Here is a 21140-nt window from a genome sequence, read left to right on the forward strand (position 1 = left end):
CATTTTCTCCTTTTAGTAAGTACCTTTTGACTTTCAATAAAACAGAAATTTTATTTAAAAGGCAGGCTGAGTGTGTATTTTGTTGGCACTTTTCACCGACACATATTATGACAACTGTCTGAAGTAGTTTACACACTCCAGCTTCATGTTCTACTTCATATCCTGCTCCTTAACAGCCTTAAACTTAAGTCAGCTAGAAGCTCCAACAATGTGTCAGACAAATTTTATTAATTAACAAGAAAAGTAAACCTGGGTCTAGAGATGATTATTACTGGATCACCAATAAGAACAGATTTGACGTTTTACATCCTGGGAAGCCTCTGCTTTTACCTTCCCACAGGTAAATGTCAGCTTTCATTTGGCCTCGATGTGAAAGCAGTTATCGGCATAATTCCCCTAGTGCCCCGTCAGATGTAATGTAATCTTACTGTTGCAAATTTGTTAGAACGCTTTTCTTTTCTTTTATACTGTAACCAACACAAAAAATGGCTTCCTAAGTGACGTTAACTCCAAGCTCTGGTTCAGTGCCAAAGAGAGTTAGCTCACCTGCCAATTATATCTTGAAGTAGAAACTACAGGGGCATTGAAATAAGCCAGTTTAAAAACACAATCATCCAGAGAGAAGGCTTTACACCAGCAGGAAAGGGCAGGTAATGTCTTTCCTCAAGTTAAATTGACCTGGTTGCTATGCCTGCTAATCAATCCTAAATACACAGTTTCTAGGCGGGAAACCATTTCATTTGTCATTTATTAAAGGAGGCTCCCCCTGACTGGGTTCCAAGTCAACAAGGACTCACAAATCTCTCTCCCGGAACTGTATTTCCTGGTTCAGGCTGGTTCTGAATAGAATCAGATCCTGTGGCTAAGTAATCAGTAAACTAAACAATCATGGAGACCGGAGGTTTGTCAAGGCAAAGTTGTGATACTCTACCCTTAGCTCTTTATTCTTTTCTTGAGCCAACAATATCTGATACGATAATAATCCAGAGCAAAGGGCATGGGGCTTTCTCCCAGAGGGTCAGAAAGAGGAGAAATCAGTTACCTAGAACAATTTCCAGGGGAAGTTAGAGTTTATTTAAGGTGAATTTCGGAGAATTGGTTGGATTTAGATAAACAGAAAATATAGGAGAGCATTATTAGGCTGGAAAAGTGGCCTTAACTAGTATATGGAAGAGGAAATGTGTACGTTAAGTTTTGAGACGAGTAATCTGGCTAGAGCAAAAATGTATTTGAATTTCTAGCTACAAAACCTGAAAGGGGAAACTTGGGATTCAGGACAAAGCATGGGTAGACTAGCAGATGAATTATCTATCCTAAAAGTACTTTTTGGTTCATGGACCACTCTACACTTTGCAAATGATAAAAAGCAGTGGTCAGCAAATTTTTGGAGGCTTTATTCTACATCTTCGTTAATTCACTCCCTTCTTCAATTCCACAAAACAGGAGGACTGAGGCTACCCACACTCCCTCTATCTTTTGTCTGCTGTGGCATGAAGTGACCAGACTAAGTTTGTGAACAGAGACATGGCTGAATATGACCTCAGGAAACAGCCCATAGACAGGCAAGAAAACGGATGGATGGTTGGGAGGAAGAGTGGTGTAGGTCCTCCCTATTCATGAAAACTTCCTCTCACATTTCAGATCCACGCAAGTCTTACAAGTAAGCAGAATGGACAGTCTTAAATCCCCAAATATCAACCTAGCTGCTTGTCTTCCTATCATTTTACTTAATTTGGTCCTTAGGTCTTTTCCGTTTTCAAAAAAGTCCCTTATAAAATGCAAATACCCCCCTGAAAGGAGTTATGGTTTAAAAATTAGTTACCACTTTACTATCTAATAGTTAAAACAGCTTCAGTGTTCTAGAAAAAAATTAGAATATATTTCTCCTCCCAAAGATTCTATAATCTATAATCAAATATATTCGATAAATAGCTCCCTCTTGTAAATTCACAATGCAGATTAGCACTGAAAAGGCATTAAGAAGTCCAGTAGTAGAAAAAAATTTAAGTATTTTCAAACCTCTTTAACTACTAAACCCTATTTCCCCTACAGAACACATATATTTTAAGATAGAATTTTTTAAAACAAGTTTAAAAAACACAAAATTAAAATAAATCAATGATTAATAATAGGGCACAGAAGAGACCATTAGGGTGGGGTGCATTAGGAAAACAAAGACATCTTTTCTACTTTATAACTTTGTTCAAAAACATCATGTCATTGGTTACAGATTCCCGGTTTAAAAGACAGACCCTAATGTAAGGATGCATGACCTACTCTATAATTATTTGTCCCTTTCCAAACAATGTTAAGTTAATATTAATTTAGGCCCATTCCTAAAGCATTATGAGTTCTACCACTCATTCCCACACTGTGACCACAAATAGAATGAATCAGAAAGCTAAATATAGCATAGGATTTTTAAGTCTTTCTCCACTATGTAGAGTATTTAAGAGTTAGGAATTAAAGAATTTGGTGAATGGCTAACCATCTTTTATAAACGATCATTTTTATGCTACTGATATCAAAAGCAACTTAACTTACCAGCTCTGCAATTCAGCAAAAGCTTGTTTCATTTTCTTAACGGAAGCATCCATCTCTTCTTTAACTACAACTCGATATCGTGCAAGAGACACTGTGCAGCGCTGGAGGTCTTTCACAGATTTTTCAATATTGGAACCTTGGAAAAAACCCCAATAAAAAAAGGAGCACAGGTGACTTGAAAGCTGGATCTGAACACCTAAGCACGTAACGTAACAAATGTCATGTGGACTAAGAATACTTCCTAAATGGCCACACTCCTCAACAAAAAACTAATGTTTTCATAGATTTTTTTTTTTTTTTAATAAGTATCGTGGCCAAGATGGAGTAATAGGAATTGGATTTACCCTTCTGTCTTAAAAAACTTCAGACACACACAAAATATATGAAACAATGGTTTTCAGACAATGAACAATAGGCAGTACTTCTCACCCACTACCCCCCACTCCCCTGCGAAGAAAACAGACACAAAAGAAGTGAGGCCTATGACTGCCTCAACTTACTGCCATAAGAGAGTTTCCAGGCTGCAATGCAAGGAGGAGAAATCCTAAACTGAGCCTGGAAGTCTCCCTGAATTGAGGGGACAGAGTTGAGAATTCAATGAGGCCAAGGTGGCTAGAATTCTCAGGGCAGAATACTGGAGAGGAGAAAGCTACACAAAAATGAAAAAATTGTACAAAGATCTACAGAGGATTCTGAGTGCATGGGTGTGCAGAAACTACCTGAAACAGGGAAAAGAACCACTGGAAAGCAGCAGGGGGAATAATCCTCAGAGCTTACGCAGACCAGGAATAGTTCATGTTCATACCAGCCAGAGTGGGGCACCAGGTAGAGTTCTTAGAAGGGTACTGCCTCAGTAATTAGCTCTAGACTAAAGGCTGCTCTATTTCCATCTAACAAAGCTTAAAAAAGCAAGCTTCAGATTGTTTCCAAATAACAGTCCCAGAATAAATCACAAGAATATTTAAAGAAATACAAAAATATCTAGCAATCAACAAAGAGAAATTCACAATGTCTGGCATCCCATAAAAAATTACTAGAGGCAGAAAAAAGTATGACTGATCCATAATGAAGAGAAAAATCAATGAATAGAAACAGGTGCAGAAATGACACAGATGTAGAATCAAGTAGGTAAGGACATCAAAACAGCTAATATAATCAGATACCATATGTTCAAGAAGGTAGAGGAAAAGCATAAGCATGTTAAGGAGAGACATGGAAGATATTTAAAAAGACCCCAACTGAACCTCTAGAGATGAAAAAAAAAAAAACCAAAAACCCACAATGTCTGAGATGAAAAATACACTGGATTGGATTAACAGCAGATTAAAAACTATTAAAGAAAAAAAGGTTAATAAATTTGAAGACGTCAATTTTAGAAACTATCCAAAATGAAATGAAACACAGAGAGAAAAAGACTAAACGAAAACCTATGTCAGTATGTACCAAATTTTCAAAACTCTCTAAATAACAGGATTTAGTAGAATACAATTCACCATGTAGACATTACAAAATTGATAAAGTTCTCTCTCGGTAGTATAGTTTGAAGCATTATGTGTGGGTAAGCCAACACTGTAGATAAAGATGAAATATATTTACCTACCCAACACATTTTAACCAGTTTCTGAGAGTTCTATTAACCTTTACATATTCACCAATGTCAAAATTATTACAACTGGTAGATGGAATAACTGATCTAACAAATTTATAATGTGCCAAGATACAGATTTTCAATTTTTTATTTAAATCCTTCCTCATCTCAACTTGATTTCTTTAAAATCTACCTAAAAGCTTTCAAGCGCTGTGCCTTTATTTTTGCTTGACTAAATAGTCTCAGACTTGCCTTTCTGCACCAAGTTGAGGGCTATGTTAGAAAGATGAAAAAGGAGAGCTTCGCTAATTAAATTTGGCTCATGTGGAATAAATAATTCAATAAAGAGCTACAGGTTACAAGTGTCTTTTACATTTCTCTGTTTCATTTGTTCAGGTGAGTGGACTGCCATGCTTAGATGTATGGCAGAAGGGCTATTATCTCTATCTGTTTAATTATTGGCTGATTATTTAAATAACTATTATAGTTTAAAAAAAAAAGCAAATGGCTACCATCAGTCAATGCTAAGTAAATGCTTAAGAAAAAATGACCTTGTTTAAAGCTATAGTCTTACAGGTATCAGTAAGAGCATGAAGTTGTGAAGAGAAATTAAAATATTTCTTCAAAGTGTCATTTCAGAGATGGCAGAGCTTTTTACTGTTGAGTCAACCAGGAGATAAAAGTGAAGAAAATAGCACAGAAATGTTGCAGTAAAGCAAATAAAACAAACAGGTTAATGTTAGCAGAAAAGTCATCCTGGCATCCTTGACTTTCGCTCACAAAAACGATCCCCATTATTGTAGCAAGACTGTACAGCATCTAAACTACTATCAGACTCCAACTGTGTACACAAAACGGGGAAAGGGTGGATAGACACTGCCTGGAAAACAGAAAAAGTATTACCTGCTGCCCATTCTGAAACCTTACCTATGAGAACAAAGATAATTTGCCCTCTTTAGCTAAAAACACAGATTTTATTGTTTTCTCTCAAAGGAAGTCCTCTGATTTACCTAGCTTTTTGCTGGTGGAAGAGAGTGGAACATCTTCCATTCCTAGATTTGAAAGCTGAGGTCCTATGGTAGGTCTTGAGAGAGATTTGGCAGCATTTCTATTCTGTTGAGAATTCTGAGCAGAGTGCACAGTCAAAGGCCTGGACTCAAAATCAGAGACACCATTCTCCAGCATTGATCCTGTCGAAGGAAGAGGCCAGTATATTAGAGCACAGTTTAGGGGTAAATCAAGCAGTCTTAAGTATACACAAAGAAAAAAGGTAAAAATGCGCCAAAACGATGCCTCTTTAAAAGTTGTGAACAGTATCAACTGACAGAATAGAACAAAGAGCAGAGTCAGTAAGGCTATGAGTATTATCTGGCTTAGCCCTAAAAGGCTTCAATCCTAATTGAAGAGGAGAATTCTTTGTTAACCCATCTCCAGATAGGCTAGCTCATTCCCTGTACCTTCGTAACTTCCTTGTAGTTCTGGGCACAAGGAAGTGAAGAGAGTCAATATCACCACCTTCTGACAAGCTTCTGTAAGTTATGTCGAGGAAAAGAGTTTTACACTGTCCCAGGGAAAGAAGAGTTTTAAAAGCTTTAGGGAATAGAGAGGGCAGAGTTAAAATGAGAGGAAAGCTAGTTCAGAAAAAAATGAAAGCCATTGACTATCTTTGGTTTGTTTGAGGTGCTATGTTTTTCTCTAAGTCTTTGTGTGTGTGTGCGTGTGAACTAATCAATAAAAGAACATCTGAAAAGTACAGCATAATTTTAAAATTGGCATTACATTTATAAAGCCAGCAGCAACAGAGCAAGGGGAACTGGATTAGCAAACAAGTAATTACAAAGCCTATTTTTAAAAATATATTCCCAATATCTTCCCAGCACTCATCAAAATGGTTAATGAAACAAAAGGTACAAGATACCTGAATTTACAAATAAAACTAATCTTAATTCTTTACTAAAAAACAAATGTGGGACTAAAAAAACCAACAGTCTACTTCTAATGAAAGCCATGGGATTACAGTTATGCTTATATATTCCTCATTGTGTTGGGTCTTAGAATACTAATATCAACATCAGCTCATCATCATCATTTTCCTTAATAAGTGTGAAATTAAAAAAACATCTTAAGGTCATGTTCTGTAATCTCTAAGTACTACGGGACTATTAAATTAGAAGATTTCCATAAGGCTGATTTAGACTAAAATTAAAATATGAGACAATGGAACAAGAATTATATTTTTCTAGGCCTTTGATAATTACAAAATGTGACTCTTTCACATAAGAGGTAACAAAACTAAAAAGTAAAAGACTAACTAGATTTAATTTATTGATTGGTTTCTCAACCAGGAAGCCCCGGTATTTTTCAATAGAATGGAACTTTTCAAAGACCTGTTGTTAATATACTCACCTGTTCTATCCAGCATATCTTGTGTGGCAGACTCAGGATCCTCCAATTCTCTGGCATCTATTGAAAGTGCCTCCATACCTTCACTGAGTGAGTCCACAGACTCAGTATCATTGATGGCACCGTTGACATGGTAACCATTAATACCACCTTTCTCTGAGGAAGGCGCAGACTGTTCCTCTTGAATGGAAACCAGTTTATTGGAATCTGGGATACTGTTACTTGGTTCTGCTGCAGGTTTTGGTTTGCTTTTCTTCTTTTTGTTCTAATGGTTATTAAAGATTTGAAAAAAAGAAAAGAAAAAGAACACCCCCCACAATCCAGAGAGGTAACTCCAGCTACCCAAAGGCAACCAATGTTACCAACTTCTCATTTGCTCTTCCAGAAACTGAACACATTTTTGTATATGTTCAACTACTGACTAACATAACTATGTAAGATACTTTGGATAAACTCAAACACATAAAAATAAAATATTAAAGCATGGCAAAACCCACCATAAGAAAGATCAAAAGATAAATTAAAAAATGTGAAAAAAAATGTGTAATATATACAGATCTAAATATAAAGAGAGAGCTCTAACAAAAAACAAACAAAACAATAACTCGACAGAAAAAGTGGTGTAGGATATAAACATATGGAATGAAGTGAAACTTCAGTCTAATAAAGACAAATTAAATCTGCACTGCAGAGGATGCTGCATCAGAAATCTGTCTCCCCACCTAGACAACAATTACACTGGCAGAATCTGTCTAACTATTTTGGAACTCTGGAGTCTATTGAAGGCTTATAATTTCCAGGAGAAGACTTGGATGGTAAATTGTGGTTAATTTCAGTCAATTTCAGATCTGAGCTCAGTAGCAGATACTCACTCCCCACCCCCAGCTAGGGAACAGGCAGCTGTGCACCTGTTCTTGGAACAGCTGGCACGTAGCTTGCTGAAGCCAGGGTAGGCAAAAAGGAACCTGTCCTTCAAATATCTGGGATCTGTGTTGTGATCACTGACTGCTGCTTTTGATTACAAAGGTAGAGACAAAGAGGAAGGCGACCACTTTTGTTGTACCTCCTCCCACTGTTGCAAGCCCCTCTCCCTCTGGCTGAAGTGACCTTCAGGGGAATTAAAGGGGTGGTCCCCTTCCTCCCCACTTCATTTTTCTTTATTCCCTTTTGGGAGCCGGACATCAAAGACTAGGATGTTGAAAAACAACTGCATATATAGAAAAAATTTCAAAGTAACCAATGCATGCCCAGGGAAAAGCTTAGAAAAGACCTGAGAAGACCTTAAGTTTACACCTTAGGCTGACCCTTGGTTCAGAGACAGAAGCTTACAACAATTTAAAAATATAATAATAACAAAACCCAGCAAACCTGGAGAAAGGGGGAGAATCTGATTTCCAGAGTGATCAAATTATTAGATTCAAATGTCTAGTTTTCAACAAAAAAATCACAAGGCACACAAAGAAACAAGAAAGTGTGGCCAATACAAAGGAAAAAAATAAATCAACAGAAACATTCCCTGAAAAAGACCTGTTGGGAGATATATTAAAGAATTTAGGGACTTCCCTGGTGGCGCAGTGGTTAAGAATCCGCCTGCCAATGCAGGGGACACGGGTTCGAGCCCTGGTCCAGGAAGATCCCACATGCCATGGAGCAACTAAGCCCGTGCACCACAACTACTGAGCCTGAGTTCTAGAGCCCGCGAGCCACAACTACTGAGCCTGTATGCCACAAGTGCTGAACCCCGTGCGCCTAGAGCCTGTGCTCCACAACAAGAGAAGCCACCACAATGAGAAGCACACATACTGCAATGAAGAGTAGCCCCTGCTCGCGGCAACTAGAGAAAGCCCACGTGCAGCAACAAAGACCCAATGCAGCCATAAATAAATAAATAAATAAATAAATAAAAAGAATTTATTTATTTTTTCATCCAAAGATTCACTTTAATTATGTAAACTTGGATTCATAATATGTTCCTAAGCTAGCAGTTTCTGTAAGGAGAATTTTTTTTCCTCAAATGCCTAGTGCATTTTTTGTTTTGTTTTTGTTTTTAATTTAAAGACTTTAAAACAACAGTCTTAAAGATGCTCCAAGAACTGAAGGAAGATGTGGGAAAAGTCAAGAAAACAAAGTATGAAAAAAATGGAAATATCAGAAAACCTAAAAAGAAATCAAAAAAGAAATTCTGGAGCTGAAGAGTATGATAACTTAAATTTTTAAAAAATCACTAAAGGGATTCAAAGGCAGAAGAAAGAATCAGTGAATTTGAAGATAGCACAGTTGAAATTATTGAGTCTGAGGAAGAGAAAGAAAAGACTGAAGAAAAGTGAACAGAGCCTAAGGGACCTGTGGGGCTCCATCAAACAAACCAACATAGCATCGTGTAAACTGGAGAAGGGGAGGAGGGAAAGGGAAGAATGTTTGAAGAAATAATGGCTGAAAACTTCCCAAATCTGGTGAAAGACAAGACTATAAACATCCAAGAAGCTTAATGAACTCCAAGAGACAGTGAGACACATTGTAATCAAACTTTCAAAAGACAAAGACAAAGAGAGAATCTTGAAAGCAACAATAGAGAAGCTACTTGTCACACACAAGACATCATCAGTGAGATTATTAGCAGATTTCTCATCAGAAACTTTGGAGGCCAGAAGGCAGATACAATCAAAGCACTAAAAAAAAAAAAACACCTGTCAACCAAGAATCCTATATGTGGCAAAACTGTCTTTCAAAACTGAGGGGTAAATTAAGACATTCCCAGATAAACAAAAGCTGAGGGAGTTCATAACCATCAGACCTGCCCTGCCGGAAAGGCTCAAGGGAGTCCTGTAACATGAAATGAAAGAACACTAGATGGTAATTTGAAGGCATATGGAGAAATAAAGAACTTGATAAAGGTAAAATACATGAGCAATTACAAAAGCTAGTATTATTGTAACAATGTTTTGTAACTGTACTTTTTGTTTTCTACATTATTTAAAAGACTAATACATTAAAAAAAAAAAACCAACTATCAGTCTAAAACCTAATATTACTGCAACTTTGGTTTGTAACTCCAGATCTTGTTCTCTACATAATTAAGAGACTAATGCAGTTTAAAAGAATTATTAGTTTATATTTTTGGGCACACAATGTATAAAGATGTAATTTTGTGACATCAACAACCAAAAAGGGTGGGGATGGAGCTGTAAAGGAGCAAAAATTTTGTATGTTATTGAAGTTAAGTTGGTATAAATTTAATTAGAGTGTTATAACTTTAGGATGTTAAATGGAGTCCCCATGGTAACCATAAAGAAAATAGCTACAGCTTATACACAAAAGGAAATGAGACAGGAATTTAAACATTTCACTACAAAAAATTGATTAAACACACAAAAATACAGTAATGTAGAAAATGAGGGACAAAAAAATCTAAAAACATTGAAAACAAATAGCACAATGAAAGAAGTCCCTCCTTATCAGTCATTACTTTAAATGCAAATGGATTAAACTCTATAATCGAAAGACTGAGAATGGCAGAATGGATAAATACACACTATCTAACTATATGCTGTCTACAAGAGACTCACTTTATATTCAAAATCACAAATAGATTGAAAGTGAAAGAATGGAAAAATATATTCCATGCAAATAGCAACCAAAAGAGAGCAGGGATGGCTGGACTCATATCAGACAAAAATAGACTTTAAATAAAAAAAGCTTACAAGAGACAAAGAAGGACATTACACATTAATAAAAAGTTCAATACAGAAAGAAGATTTATCAATTAGAAACATTTATGCACCTGACAGACCCAGACCATCAAAATATATGGAGCAGGGACTTCCCTGGTGGTCCAGTGGTAAAGAATCTGCCTTGCAATGCAGGGGATGCAGGTTCAATCCCTGGTCAGAGAACTAAGATCCCACATGCCGCGGGGCAACTAAGCCCACGAGCCACAACTACTGAGCTTGTGTGCCTCAACTACAGAGCCTGCGTGCTGCAAACTATAGAACCCATGCGCTCTGGAACCCGCATGCCACAACTACAGAGCCCACCCGCCCAGCCTGCATGCCACAACTAGAGAAGAGAAAACCCGCATGCCACAACTAGAGAGAAGCCTGCGCGCCACAATGAAAGATCCTGCATGCCTCAACAAAGATCCCACGTGCCGCAACTAAGACCTGATGCAGCCAAAAATAAGTAAGTAAATAAATAAATAATAAATCTTTAAAAAATTATATATATGGAGCAAGAACTGACAGAATTGAAGGAAGAAATAGACAGTTCTACAATAATACTTGGAGACTTCAATACCCTACTCACAGTAATGGACAGAATAACTAGACAGAAGATAAGTAAAGAAATAAAGGATTTAAAGAATGCAACAGACCCACTAGATCTAACAGACGTATACAGAACACTCTACTTAACAACAATAGAATACATATTCTTCGCAAGTGCACGTGTGACATTTTCCAGGATAGATGATATGCTGGGGCACAAATGAAGTCTCAACAGATTTTAAAAGATAGGTATCATACAAAGTGTCTTCTCTGACCACAATGGGATAAAGTTAGAAATCAATAACAGAAGAAAAACTTGAAAATCTATGATATTGTGAAAATTAAACAACACATTTTAAAACAATGACTGGATCAAAGAAGAAATAACAAGGGCAATTAGAAAATACTTAGAGATAAATGAAAATGAAAATACAATATACCAAAACTTACAAGCGGTGCTAAGGAAGAAATTTACAAATGCTTACCTAAAAACTAAGATCTCAAATTAACAACCTAGCTTTATAACTTAAGGAACTAGGAAAAAAATAAATAAAAAGAACAAAGTAAACCCAAAGCTAGCAGAATGAATAAAATAATAAAGATTAGAGCAGAGATAAATGAAATAGAGAACAGAAAAGTAGAGAAAATCAATAAAAGCAAAAGCTGGTTCTTCGAAAGGATCAACAAAATTGACAAACATTTAGCTAGATGGACTAAGAAAAAAAGAGGGAAGATTCAAATTATTAAAATAAGAAAGGAAGTAGGTACATTACTACCAATTCTATAGAAATAAAAAGGATTCTAAGAAAATACTATGAACAATTGTACACCAACAAATTGTATAACCTAGATGAAATGTTTAAATTCCTAGAAACACAAAACCTACCAACATTAAATCATGAAGAAATAGAAAATCTAACTAGTGAGGAGATTGAATCAGTAATCAAAAATTTCCTGACAAAGAAAAGCGCTGGACCCAATGGCTTCACTAGTGAATTCTACCAAACACTTACTCTTGTCAAACTTTAAAAAACAAAAACAAAACAAAACAAAAAACGGCTGAAGAGAAGGGAACATTATCTAACTCTTTCTATGAGGCCAGCATTACCCTGATACTTAGCCAGACAAAAACACTACAAAGCAATATCCCTTATGAACATTGATGCAAAAATTCTCAACAAAACAGTACCAAATCAAATTCAGCAGCATACTAAAAGGATTATACACCATGACCAAGTAGGATTTATTCCTTGAACACAAGAATGGTTCAACTTAAGGAAATCGATCAATGTAATACATCATATTAACAGAATAAAGGGGGAAAAAAACCCCACATGGTCATCTTAATTGATGCAGAAAAAATATGTGACAAAATTCAATACCTTCTCATGATAAAAACACTAAAAAATGGGGATTAGAAGAAACCTACTTCAAAATAATAAAAGCCATATATGAAAACCCACAGTGAACAATGGTCAAAGACTAGAGCTTTTCCTCAAAGATCAGGAACAAGGTAAGAATGCCCACTTTTGCCACTTCTATTCCACACAGTACTGAAAGTTATAGCCAGGGCAATTAGTAAAGAAAAAGAAATAAAAGGCATCTAAGCGGGAAAGGAAAAAGTGAAATATGTTTGCAGATGATATGATCTTATATGTAGAAAACGCTAAAGATTACACACACACACACACACACACACAGAGACACACACACACACACACAGTTAGAACAAATAGATAAATTCAGCAAAGCAGCAGGATACAAAGTCAACACACAAAAATCATTTGTACTTCGGGGGACTTCCCTCGTGGTCCAGTGGTTAAGAATCTACCTTCCAATGCAGGGGACGCGGGTTCGACCCCTGGTCAAGAAACTAAGATCCTACATGCCGTGAGGCAACTAAGCCCACGCACTGCAACTACTGAGCCCACGTGCTCTGGAGCCCACGCACCACAACTAGAGAGAAGCCCGCACACCACAATGAAGAGCCTGCGCGCCACAATGAAAGATCCCATGTGCTGCAACGAAGATCCCGCATGCCACAACTAAGACCCAATGCAGCCTAATAAATAAATGAATAAATAAATATTTAAAAATTTAAAATTTAAAAAATAAAAATAAGAAGTGGGGGCGGGGCCAAAGAATCCAAAAAAAAAAAAAAATCAGTTGTACTTCAATACATGAACTAACAATCTAAAAAGTAAATTACAAAATAAGTCAATTTACAATAGCATCAAAATGAGTAAAATACTTAGGAATTAACTTAACCCAAGGAAGTGAAAGACTTGTACAATGAAAACTATAAAACACTGTGGACAGAAATTAAAGAAGACATAAATAAATGGAAACACATTACATGTTCATGAACTGGAAGACTTAATATTAAAATGTCAGTAGTACCCAAAGTGATCTACAGATTCAGTGCAATCCATATCAAAATCCCAATGATATTTTTTGCAGAAATAGAAAAACCCATCTTAAAATTCATATGGAATCTCAAGGGACCAAAACAATCTTGAAAAAGAGGACCTAGAGATTATCATACTAAGTGAAGTCAGACAGAGAAGGACAAATATCATATGATATCTCTTATATGTGGAATCTAAAAAAATGATACAAATGAACTTATTTACAAAACAGAAACAGACACACAGACATAGAAAACAAACTTATGGTCACCAAAGGGGAAAGGTGTGGGGGGCGGGGAGGGATAAATCAGAAGTTTGGGCTTAAAATATATACACGACTATATATAAAATAGATAACCAACAAGGACAGGGAACTATACTCAATATCTTGTAATAACCTACAATTGAAAAGAATCTAAAAAAGTATATGTGTGTGTGTGTATAACTGAATCACTTTGCTATACGCCTGAAATTAACACAACACTGTAAATCAACTACATTTCAATAAAAATTTTTTAAAAAAAGAAAAAGAGGAACAAAACACAAAGACTTACACAACTTGATTTCAAAACTTACTACAAAGCTACAATAATCAAAACAGTGTAGTACTGGTATAAAGACAGACATATAGGGACTTCCCTGGAGGTCCAGTGGTTAAGACTCTGCCCTTTCACTGTAGGGGGAGCGAGTTCGATCCCTGGTCAGAGAACTAAGATGCCACATGCTGCACAGCACGGCCAAAAAACTTTAAAAAAGGAAGAAAAGAAAAAAAAAAAAAAAGACAAACATATAGACCAATGGAATAGAATAGAGAGCCCAGAAATAAACTCTCACATATATGCTATATGCCTAAATGATTTTTGACAAGGGTGCCAAAACCACTCAATGGGAAAACGACAGTCTTTTCAACAAATAATGCTGGGGAAACTGGAATGTCCACGTGTAAAAGAATAAAGTTGGACCTTTACCTAAAACATTATACAAAAATTAACTCAAAATGGATCAAACATTTAAATGTAAGACCTAAAACAATAAAACTGTTAGAAGAAAATGATGTAGGACAAAAGCTTCACAATACTGGATTTGGCAATGACTTCTTGGATATGACATCAAAGGCACAGTTAACAAAAGAAAAAAACAGACAAATTGGACTTCATGAGAAAAAAGGCAACACACAGAATGTGAGAAGATATTTGCAGATCATATATCTAAGGGATTAATATCCAGAATATATAGAGAACTTAAACTCAACAACAACAACAACAACAACAAAAACCACCTGATTAAAAAATAGGCAAAGGACTTGAATAGACATTTCTCCAAAGAAGATATACAAATGGTCAAACACATGAAAATGCTCAATGTCACTAATCATAAGGGAAATGAAAATCAAAACTGCAATGAGATATCACCTCATACTCATTAGAATGGCTATGATCAGAAAAAACAGAAAACAAGTGTTAGGCTGTTGATAAACTGGGACTCTTGTGCACTGTTGGTTCGTATATAAAATGGTACAGCTGCTGTGGTTCCTCAAAAAATTAGAATTATCATACGATCCAACAATTCCGTTTTTGGCTATATACCCCAAAGACCTGAAAACAGGGTCTCGAAGACATATTTGTACATCCATTTATTCACAACAGCTAAAATATGGAAGCAACCCAAGTGTCCACTGATGGATGAATGGATAAACAAAATATGATACATACATACAATGGAATATAATTCAGCCTTTAAAAGGAAGGAAATTCTCTAATATGCTACAACATGGATGAAACTTGAGAACATTATGCTAATTGAATAAGCTAGTCACAAAAAGACAATTACTGTATGATTTCACTTATATGAGTTATCTAAAGTAGTCAAAATCATAGAGACAGAAAGTAGAGTGGTGGTTGCCAGGGGCAGAAGGGAGGTGGGAATGAGAGTTACTTTTTAATAAGTATAGAGTTCCAGTTTTATAAAATGAAAGGAGTTCTGGAGATGTATATTTGAAAGATGCTAAGAGTAGATCTTAAGAGTTCTCATCATGACAAAAAAATTTTTTTTGATACCATTATGGTGCTGAATGTTAACTAGACTTATTGTGGTGATCATTTCACAATACATATAAATACTGAATCATTATATTGTACACCTCAAACTAATATAATTTTATGTGTCAATTATACCTCAATTTTTTAAAATTAATTTTTATTGGAGTATAGTTGATTTACAAAGTTGTGTTCGTTTCTGCTGTACAGCAAAGTTAATCAGTTATACATATACATATATCCACTCTTTTTTAGATTCTATTGCCATATAGGTCATTACAGAGTATTGAGTAGAGTTCCCTGTGCTATACAGTAGGTTCTTATTAGTTATCTATTTTATATATAGTAGTATGTGTATGTCAATCCAGTATGTTACCTCAATTTTTTTTAAAAAAGAAGTAAAATATAAACCCTTCGTTGGCATATTAGTCTAGATATTGACTTAGAATAAAAGCCAAAAACAAAAACAAAAAAGAAAAGGAGAGAGAGAGATCTGGAATGGTTAAGATGGTAAATTTTATGTGTATTTTACCACAGTAAAAAAACATTTGGAAAAAAACTGCACTATAATATCATTTTTCAACTATTGGATTAGCGAAGTTCAAAATGTTTCATAACACTGTAGGGTTGAGGGTATAAAGAAACAGGCATTTTCATATATCACTTGTGGGAGTGCAAAGTGGTACTCTCTCTATAACAATCTGGTAATACTTATCAAAACTACAAATACATATACACTTTGACCCAGCAATTCCACTTCTAGAAGTTTATCCTAACATGATAACTAACACATGCAAAATGATATATGTACAAGGTTATTCACTGAAGTATTGTTAATAATAGCAAAGGATTGCAAACAACCCAAATGTTGATCAATAAAGGAACAGTTACGTAAGTTATGGTACATCTAAACAGTAGGATGAGTATACATTCATAAAAAAACCACGAAAGCTCCTTATATATTGACATGGAATAAGCTCCAAGATATATTACATGAAAAAGGAGCAAGCAAAGAGGAAAATATATATTCATATTTGCTTATATATATGCATAAAATATCCCATAAGATACATAAGAAATTGATAATACAGTTTGCCTCTGGTGTGTGGAACCAAATGGCTGGGAACTATCCCCAGGGATAAAGATGTTTCAGTATATTCACTTTTATAGCTTTGAATTTTGAGCCACATGAATATATTACCTATGCAAATACTAAAATTAAAACAAACAAAAATCCTTGACCTTTTGTCAAACCACAGCTCTACTAGAAATACTTAACTCTATTTCTAAGGCTAGACTGACATGACTGAATTAATTTTACCCTAAACCCCTTTCACAGCCCTAATAGGAATACTACTGTAACGCTAGATATAATTTTTTCCTCTCCACAGCTCTCATCTCTCTTTCTCTTAAATACTTTCTCCCATGTGAACTGGCTAAGTTTTCATATCACTGTCCTATGTATATAATACCTGTCCCAGTAACTGTTCATGGGCACATCCTATTGAACTAATCCCAGCAGTTAACTGAACTAGATTTGGGTGTTTGGGACTGCCAAACTGAAGCCATTTTTCTTTCTCCAAATTTTAAGAAATTTATGTCTCCAACACATACTTTTCCAGCTTCATACATATCTCACATCACTAATAACCTATTATCCTGGGCCAATAAATTAATAAGCTGCTGTTCTCCAGAACACACACTCACGTTAGGTGAAAGCAATGGGAAGAAGTTAAGCAAATATTCAAAGCTACAGGTATGGAGAGCTTCAGGGGAATCTATAGTAGTATTAAGTTCTTCTTGGAAAAAATTCTCAAGGGTCATTGGGGTCAAGCCTGGTTTAATCAAGACTTAACAGAACTCCTAATGAAGTGATGTGGAGTCATCAAGAAAGTATTCCAGAACTCCAGCACTAACCTAATATACACCCTAAAGAGATTTCATAGAGATACTTGATTGAAATTCACACTTCAAGCACTTCCTAAAGAAACCAGATTTAGAGTAAAGAGCTATGGGAAGCATTCTGAGGCCAGCTAGTATCCTTTGGGGAAAGCATTTTGGTTTTAAGTGGATAAGGAGAACTAATATGTTAGACACTGTATTAAGTACTTGCATTTGTTAATATTATTTTCCTATTTTAGAGATAAGCAAACTAAGGCACACTAAGGTTAAACAATATTCCCAGGAAATAAAGCCAGTAAGTAGTGAAAAAGGATATAAATCCAGTTTTGACTGACTCCACAGCCCAAGTGCCTTCTACCTCCCTGAATTGGACCATCAGACCCCTCTGCATAGCTAATAGTAGCAAAGCCCCTCTTTAGGCTTTAAGCCAAAGCTCATTAGTATCAGAGATTACAACACAAGTGGTCTGACCTAAAAATCTGAACTATTTTAACTGACCTATGATATGAATTATGTTGAAAACCGCTGGACTACATCACTTTCTGTAGAGGAGCTCTGCTTTCCTTGACATGCTCTCTAGTTTCATCCCTGCCTAATATTAATATCAATAATATTAATACCCTCCACAATTGCACCATGGCAGAGTCATTCTGCTTCCTGCCTAAAATCACATGGAGGAGACTGTGTGGTAGTCTATGTACATAGCTGTGTTTCAATGTCATAGAAGAAAACTTTTCTTAACCAGGTAAACTGAAGATGCATATGTAAATCTTTCAAATATTTTTGCAGAGCCTAAATTTTTTTATAATACAAATATTGATGTCAGACTTCTAAATTTAATTCATTTTTACCTTTTTCTTGCCTGTTACTGTCCATTCTTTGAGTACTTCACTGGCACTACCTGTAAGAGAAACCAATTACATATTTTTTCTACCACATGCATGCTCAAGCAGAAATTAGTGTCCCTGAATTTTGTAACTGCTGGAAAATCTCCAAAGTTCCCAATAGGAAAAGTTAAGGTTCAAGTCTCTAAGCTAATGAGATAATCATATCATGCTTACCTTTTAGAATACCTGCCCATTTAGATCCCCCTTCTCCATTCAATTTCCTCAGTAAGTTCTTCCAAGAAGAGACTAATGTAGCCTGACCATTTTAAAGATTCTTTTATTTATATATCTTTGACAGAATACAAAGATGACCGGTTTCAGCCCAAGTATGGTATCCTCTCTCCTCCAGAAGATTACACACCACCTTAGCTACACTGTTTCAGAGAGAACTGTATACTATCCTAGACCCAAATACTAACATTATAAAGAAAACAGATGAAGACGAAGAAAAACCTTACAGTATTTGGACATGTTTATTCTATACTGGTAAATTCAGAAAAATAGAAACAGGGAGACCTATTCTGATGTCGCTGTCACTGTTCAATGATGCAATAGCTTTAGGCAGTTTTTCCCAAACAAGTTATGTGGAAAGAAGTTTGTAAAACACTCCTCAACTCTATAAATCAGAAGGCTTGGCTAAGCCTACCATTTTTTGTATGGTAGATAAGGACACTCAAACCCATATATTTGAATCACTTGCCAGAGCCAAACTAAATGGTACTGGAGCCTGAAAAAGAATGTTGAGTCCCTGAATCTGCCATCTGTGGCTGAGCTACTGGACCACTACTTTGTCATTGTTTCTTAAATTCTTATTAAACCCAACTCCAATCAAGTCCCTTATACCACTGGCCACCTAATTTCTTCTTAACTACCATTAGAGAACGTTCTGAATAAAATGATGGAGTCTTCTCAGCTTGTCTCTTATTCCAGGTATTATATAGCTTATGAACGAATTACTTCTAGGGCTGAAATAGGGAGCTTTAAGAGATATCTTTAAAAATGGCATGGTATGTTATGTTATCATGGCATCTGCTATATCATCTATGAAACACCAGATTGCCGAATGAATGTTATAGAATGCTGAAGCAACTTCTATTTGAACAAATACAAACTTATAAAAATATTGAGCTAGGATTACCTTCCATGAATGCTTGTACTGTTTTGTCCACACAATTATCAAAGTGCTGCAAAACCAGGATAATTTCATTGTTACTCTTATTGGGAACTATTGCACGTACTGCATTTATCTGGAAAAGAAGACAAGACAAAGAATTCGTTTAATTCTAATATCAGTAGGTCAGTTGGAAACTGAGATCTAATACAGAGAATAACAGAAAGGGTACCATTTCATTTTTAACAAGATATATCACTCTTTAGTGTCAGTGTGAGTACATACAACCAACTCACTGGGAATGATTAATAGATGAGTGATAACAGTACATAAAAATTAATTTCAAAACTTAGAAAAGCAGAACATTTCTAGAAACAGATTTGTGCCAGGGGATTTCCCTGGTGGCACAGTGGTTAAGACATCACGCTCTCAATGCAGGGGGCCCAGGTTCGATCCCTGGTCAGGGAACTAGATCCCACATGCTTGCTGCAACTAAGAGTTTGCATGTCACAACTAAGGAGCCCACATGCCGCAACTAAGACCCAGTGCAACCTAATTAATTAATTTAAAAAGAAGATTTGTGCCAGATTTTATTTCAAGAAAGGGTGGTTTAATTTAGGTATCAGGTATTAATCTAGCATCAACATTTCCTCATTTTTAGCAAACTATAGAGAAAGGTGGGAAGTTTAACGAGCCACCAACAATAACAGATTTTTGTATAGCATTTTTCAAAACATTTACTCCATATCATTTAATTGTATAATAATGCTTAAAGATAATTTAAATTATTATAAACTGTTTCAGGCACATAAAACATAATGAACACTCACTATATGACAGCCAGTTTAATAAAATAAAATATATGCAACTGAAGTGCCCATGAAGTCTCTCCTAAATCCCATTTCCCTCCTCTCCACAGAGATCTCTACCTTGAATTTGGTGCTATTTTGATACATGTTTTTTACTTTTATGATGTATGTATCCACAGGTAATACATATTACTGTTTTGCATTACATAAATATTATCATATCGTACATGTCTATATTCAATTTGCTTTTTCATGTAACAATTTTTTTTAGATTTATTTTTCATGTTGATAAATGGATCTTATTCATTTATTTTAACTGCTACATAGCATTTCCATTGTATGAATATAGCCAATTTATTCATTCTCCTGTTGATGGACATTTACGTTCTTTCCAATGTTTGGCTACTATGAAAAATGTTATAATAAATATTCCTATGCTTATGCTTACTTGCTGAATACTCAGTGCCTATGACAATGTTTAGCAAATTGTTAAAAAAAAAAAAAACACAAAAACCAAAAGGGTCTTCTGTGAACAGTGAGAGGATGCCTCTATTGTATATAACCACTAGTAGAATTCCTGAACAGTAGGGCATCTACAATTTCATTAGAAATGCCAAATTTCCCTTTAAAACAGGGAATTCCAATTTTGTCAGTTATTCCTAAGGTATTTTATATCTTTTGAGATTAAAAATATATACTTTACAATAATTGCATATTCTGTTTTCATTTTTGTATATCGATTTTATATCCAGCTATTTTGATGACTTCATTATTCCTAATAATTTGTTGCTTTCTTGGTTTTTCTATGTAGACAACAGTATTGTCTATAAATAACGGCAGTTTTTTTTTCTTCCTTTCTAATCCTTATAATTTTCATTTCTTGTCTTACTGCACAATGTGAAATTGGTTATTTCTTCAAGAAGACCTGATTCTTTTTGGTAGAAAGTGGTAGTTAGAAACCAAGATCTAAGAGCTAGGTGTGTTTATTGCTACCAGGGAGTCATTATTTCTAGGTCCTTTCAGTGGATTGAGCTAGGAAATTTTGTTTCTTACAACATAAGTTCATATATAATAATAAAAGTTCAAATATAGTATTAAAAGGTTTGTTTTTTTTGCATGCCATGTGGCTTGCAGGATCTTAGTTCCCCGACCAGGGATCAAACCCAGGCCCTCTGCAATGAAAGCGCAGA

General features: G+C 35.4%; 1 protein-coding gene across 1 annotated transcript in view; it reads right to left on the reverse strand.

Moving 5' to 3' along the window:
* Positions 1 to 21140, reverse strand: part of SPATS2 (spermatogenesis associated serine rich 2) — a 138642-nt gene that overhangs the window by 18425 nt on the left and 99077 nt on the right. Inside the window, exons 4-8 of the mRNA XM_061204474.1 lie at positions 19169 to 19277; positions 17995 to 18044; positions 6539 to 6800; positions 5143 to 5322; positions 2545 to 2680 (exon numbers count right to left, since the gene is read on the reverse strand). Coding sequence (XP_061060457.1) covers positions 2545 to 2680; positions 5143 to 5322; positions 6539 to 6800; positions 17995 to 18044; positions 19169 to 19277 — 737 coding nt within the window. The remainder of the gene's footprint in view (positions 1 to 2544; positions 2681 to 5142; positions 5323 to 6538; positions 6801 to 17994; positions 18045 to 19168; positions 19278 to 21140) is intronic.

This window comes from Eubalaena glacialis, chromosome 11, assembly GCF_028564815.1.
Source record: "Eubalaena glacialis isolate mEubGla1 chromosome 11, mEubGla1.1.hap2.+ XY, whole genome shotgun sequence".
NCBI classification, from domain to species: domain Eukaryota; kingdom Metazoa; phylum Chordata; class Mammalia; order Artiodactyla; family Balaenidae; genus Eubalaena; species Eubalaena glacialis.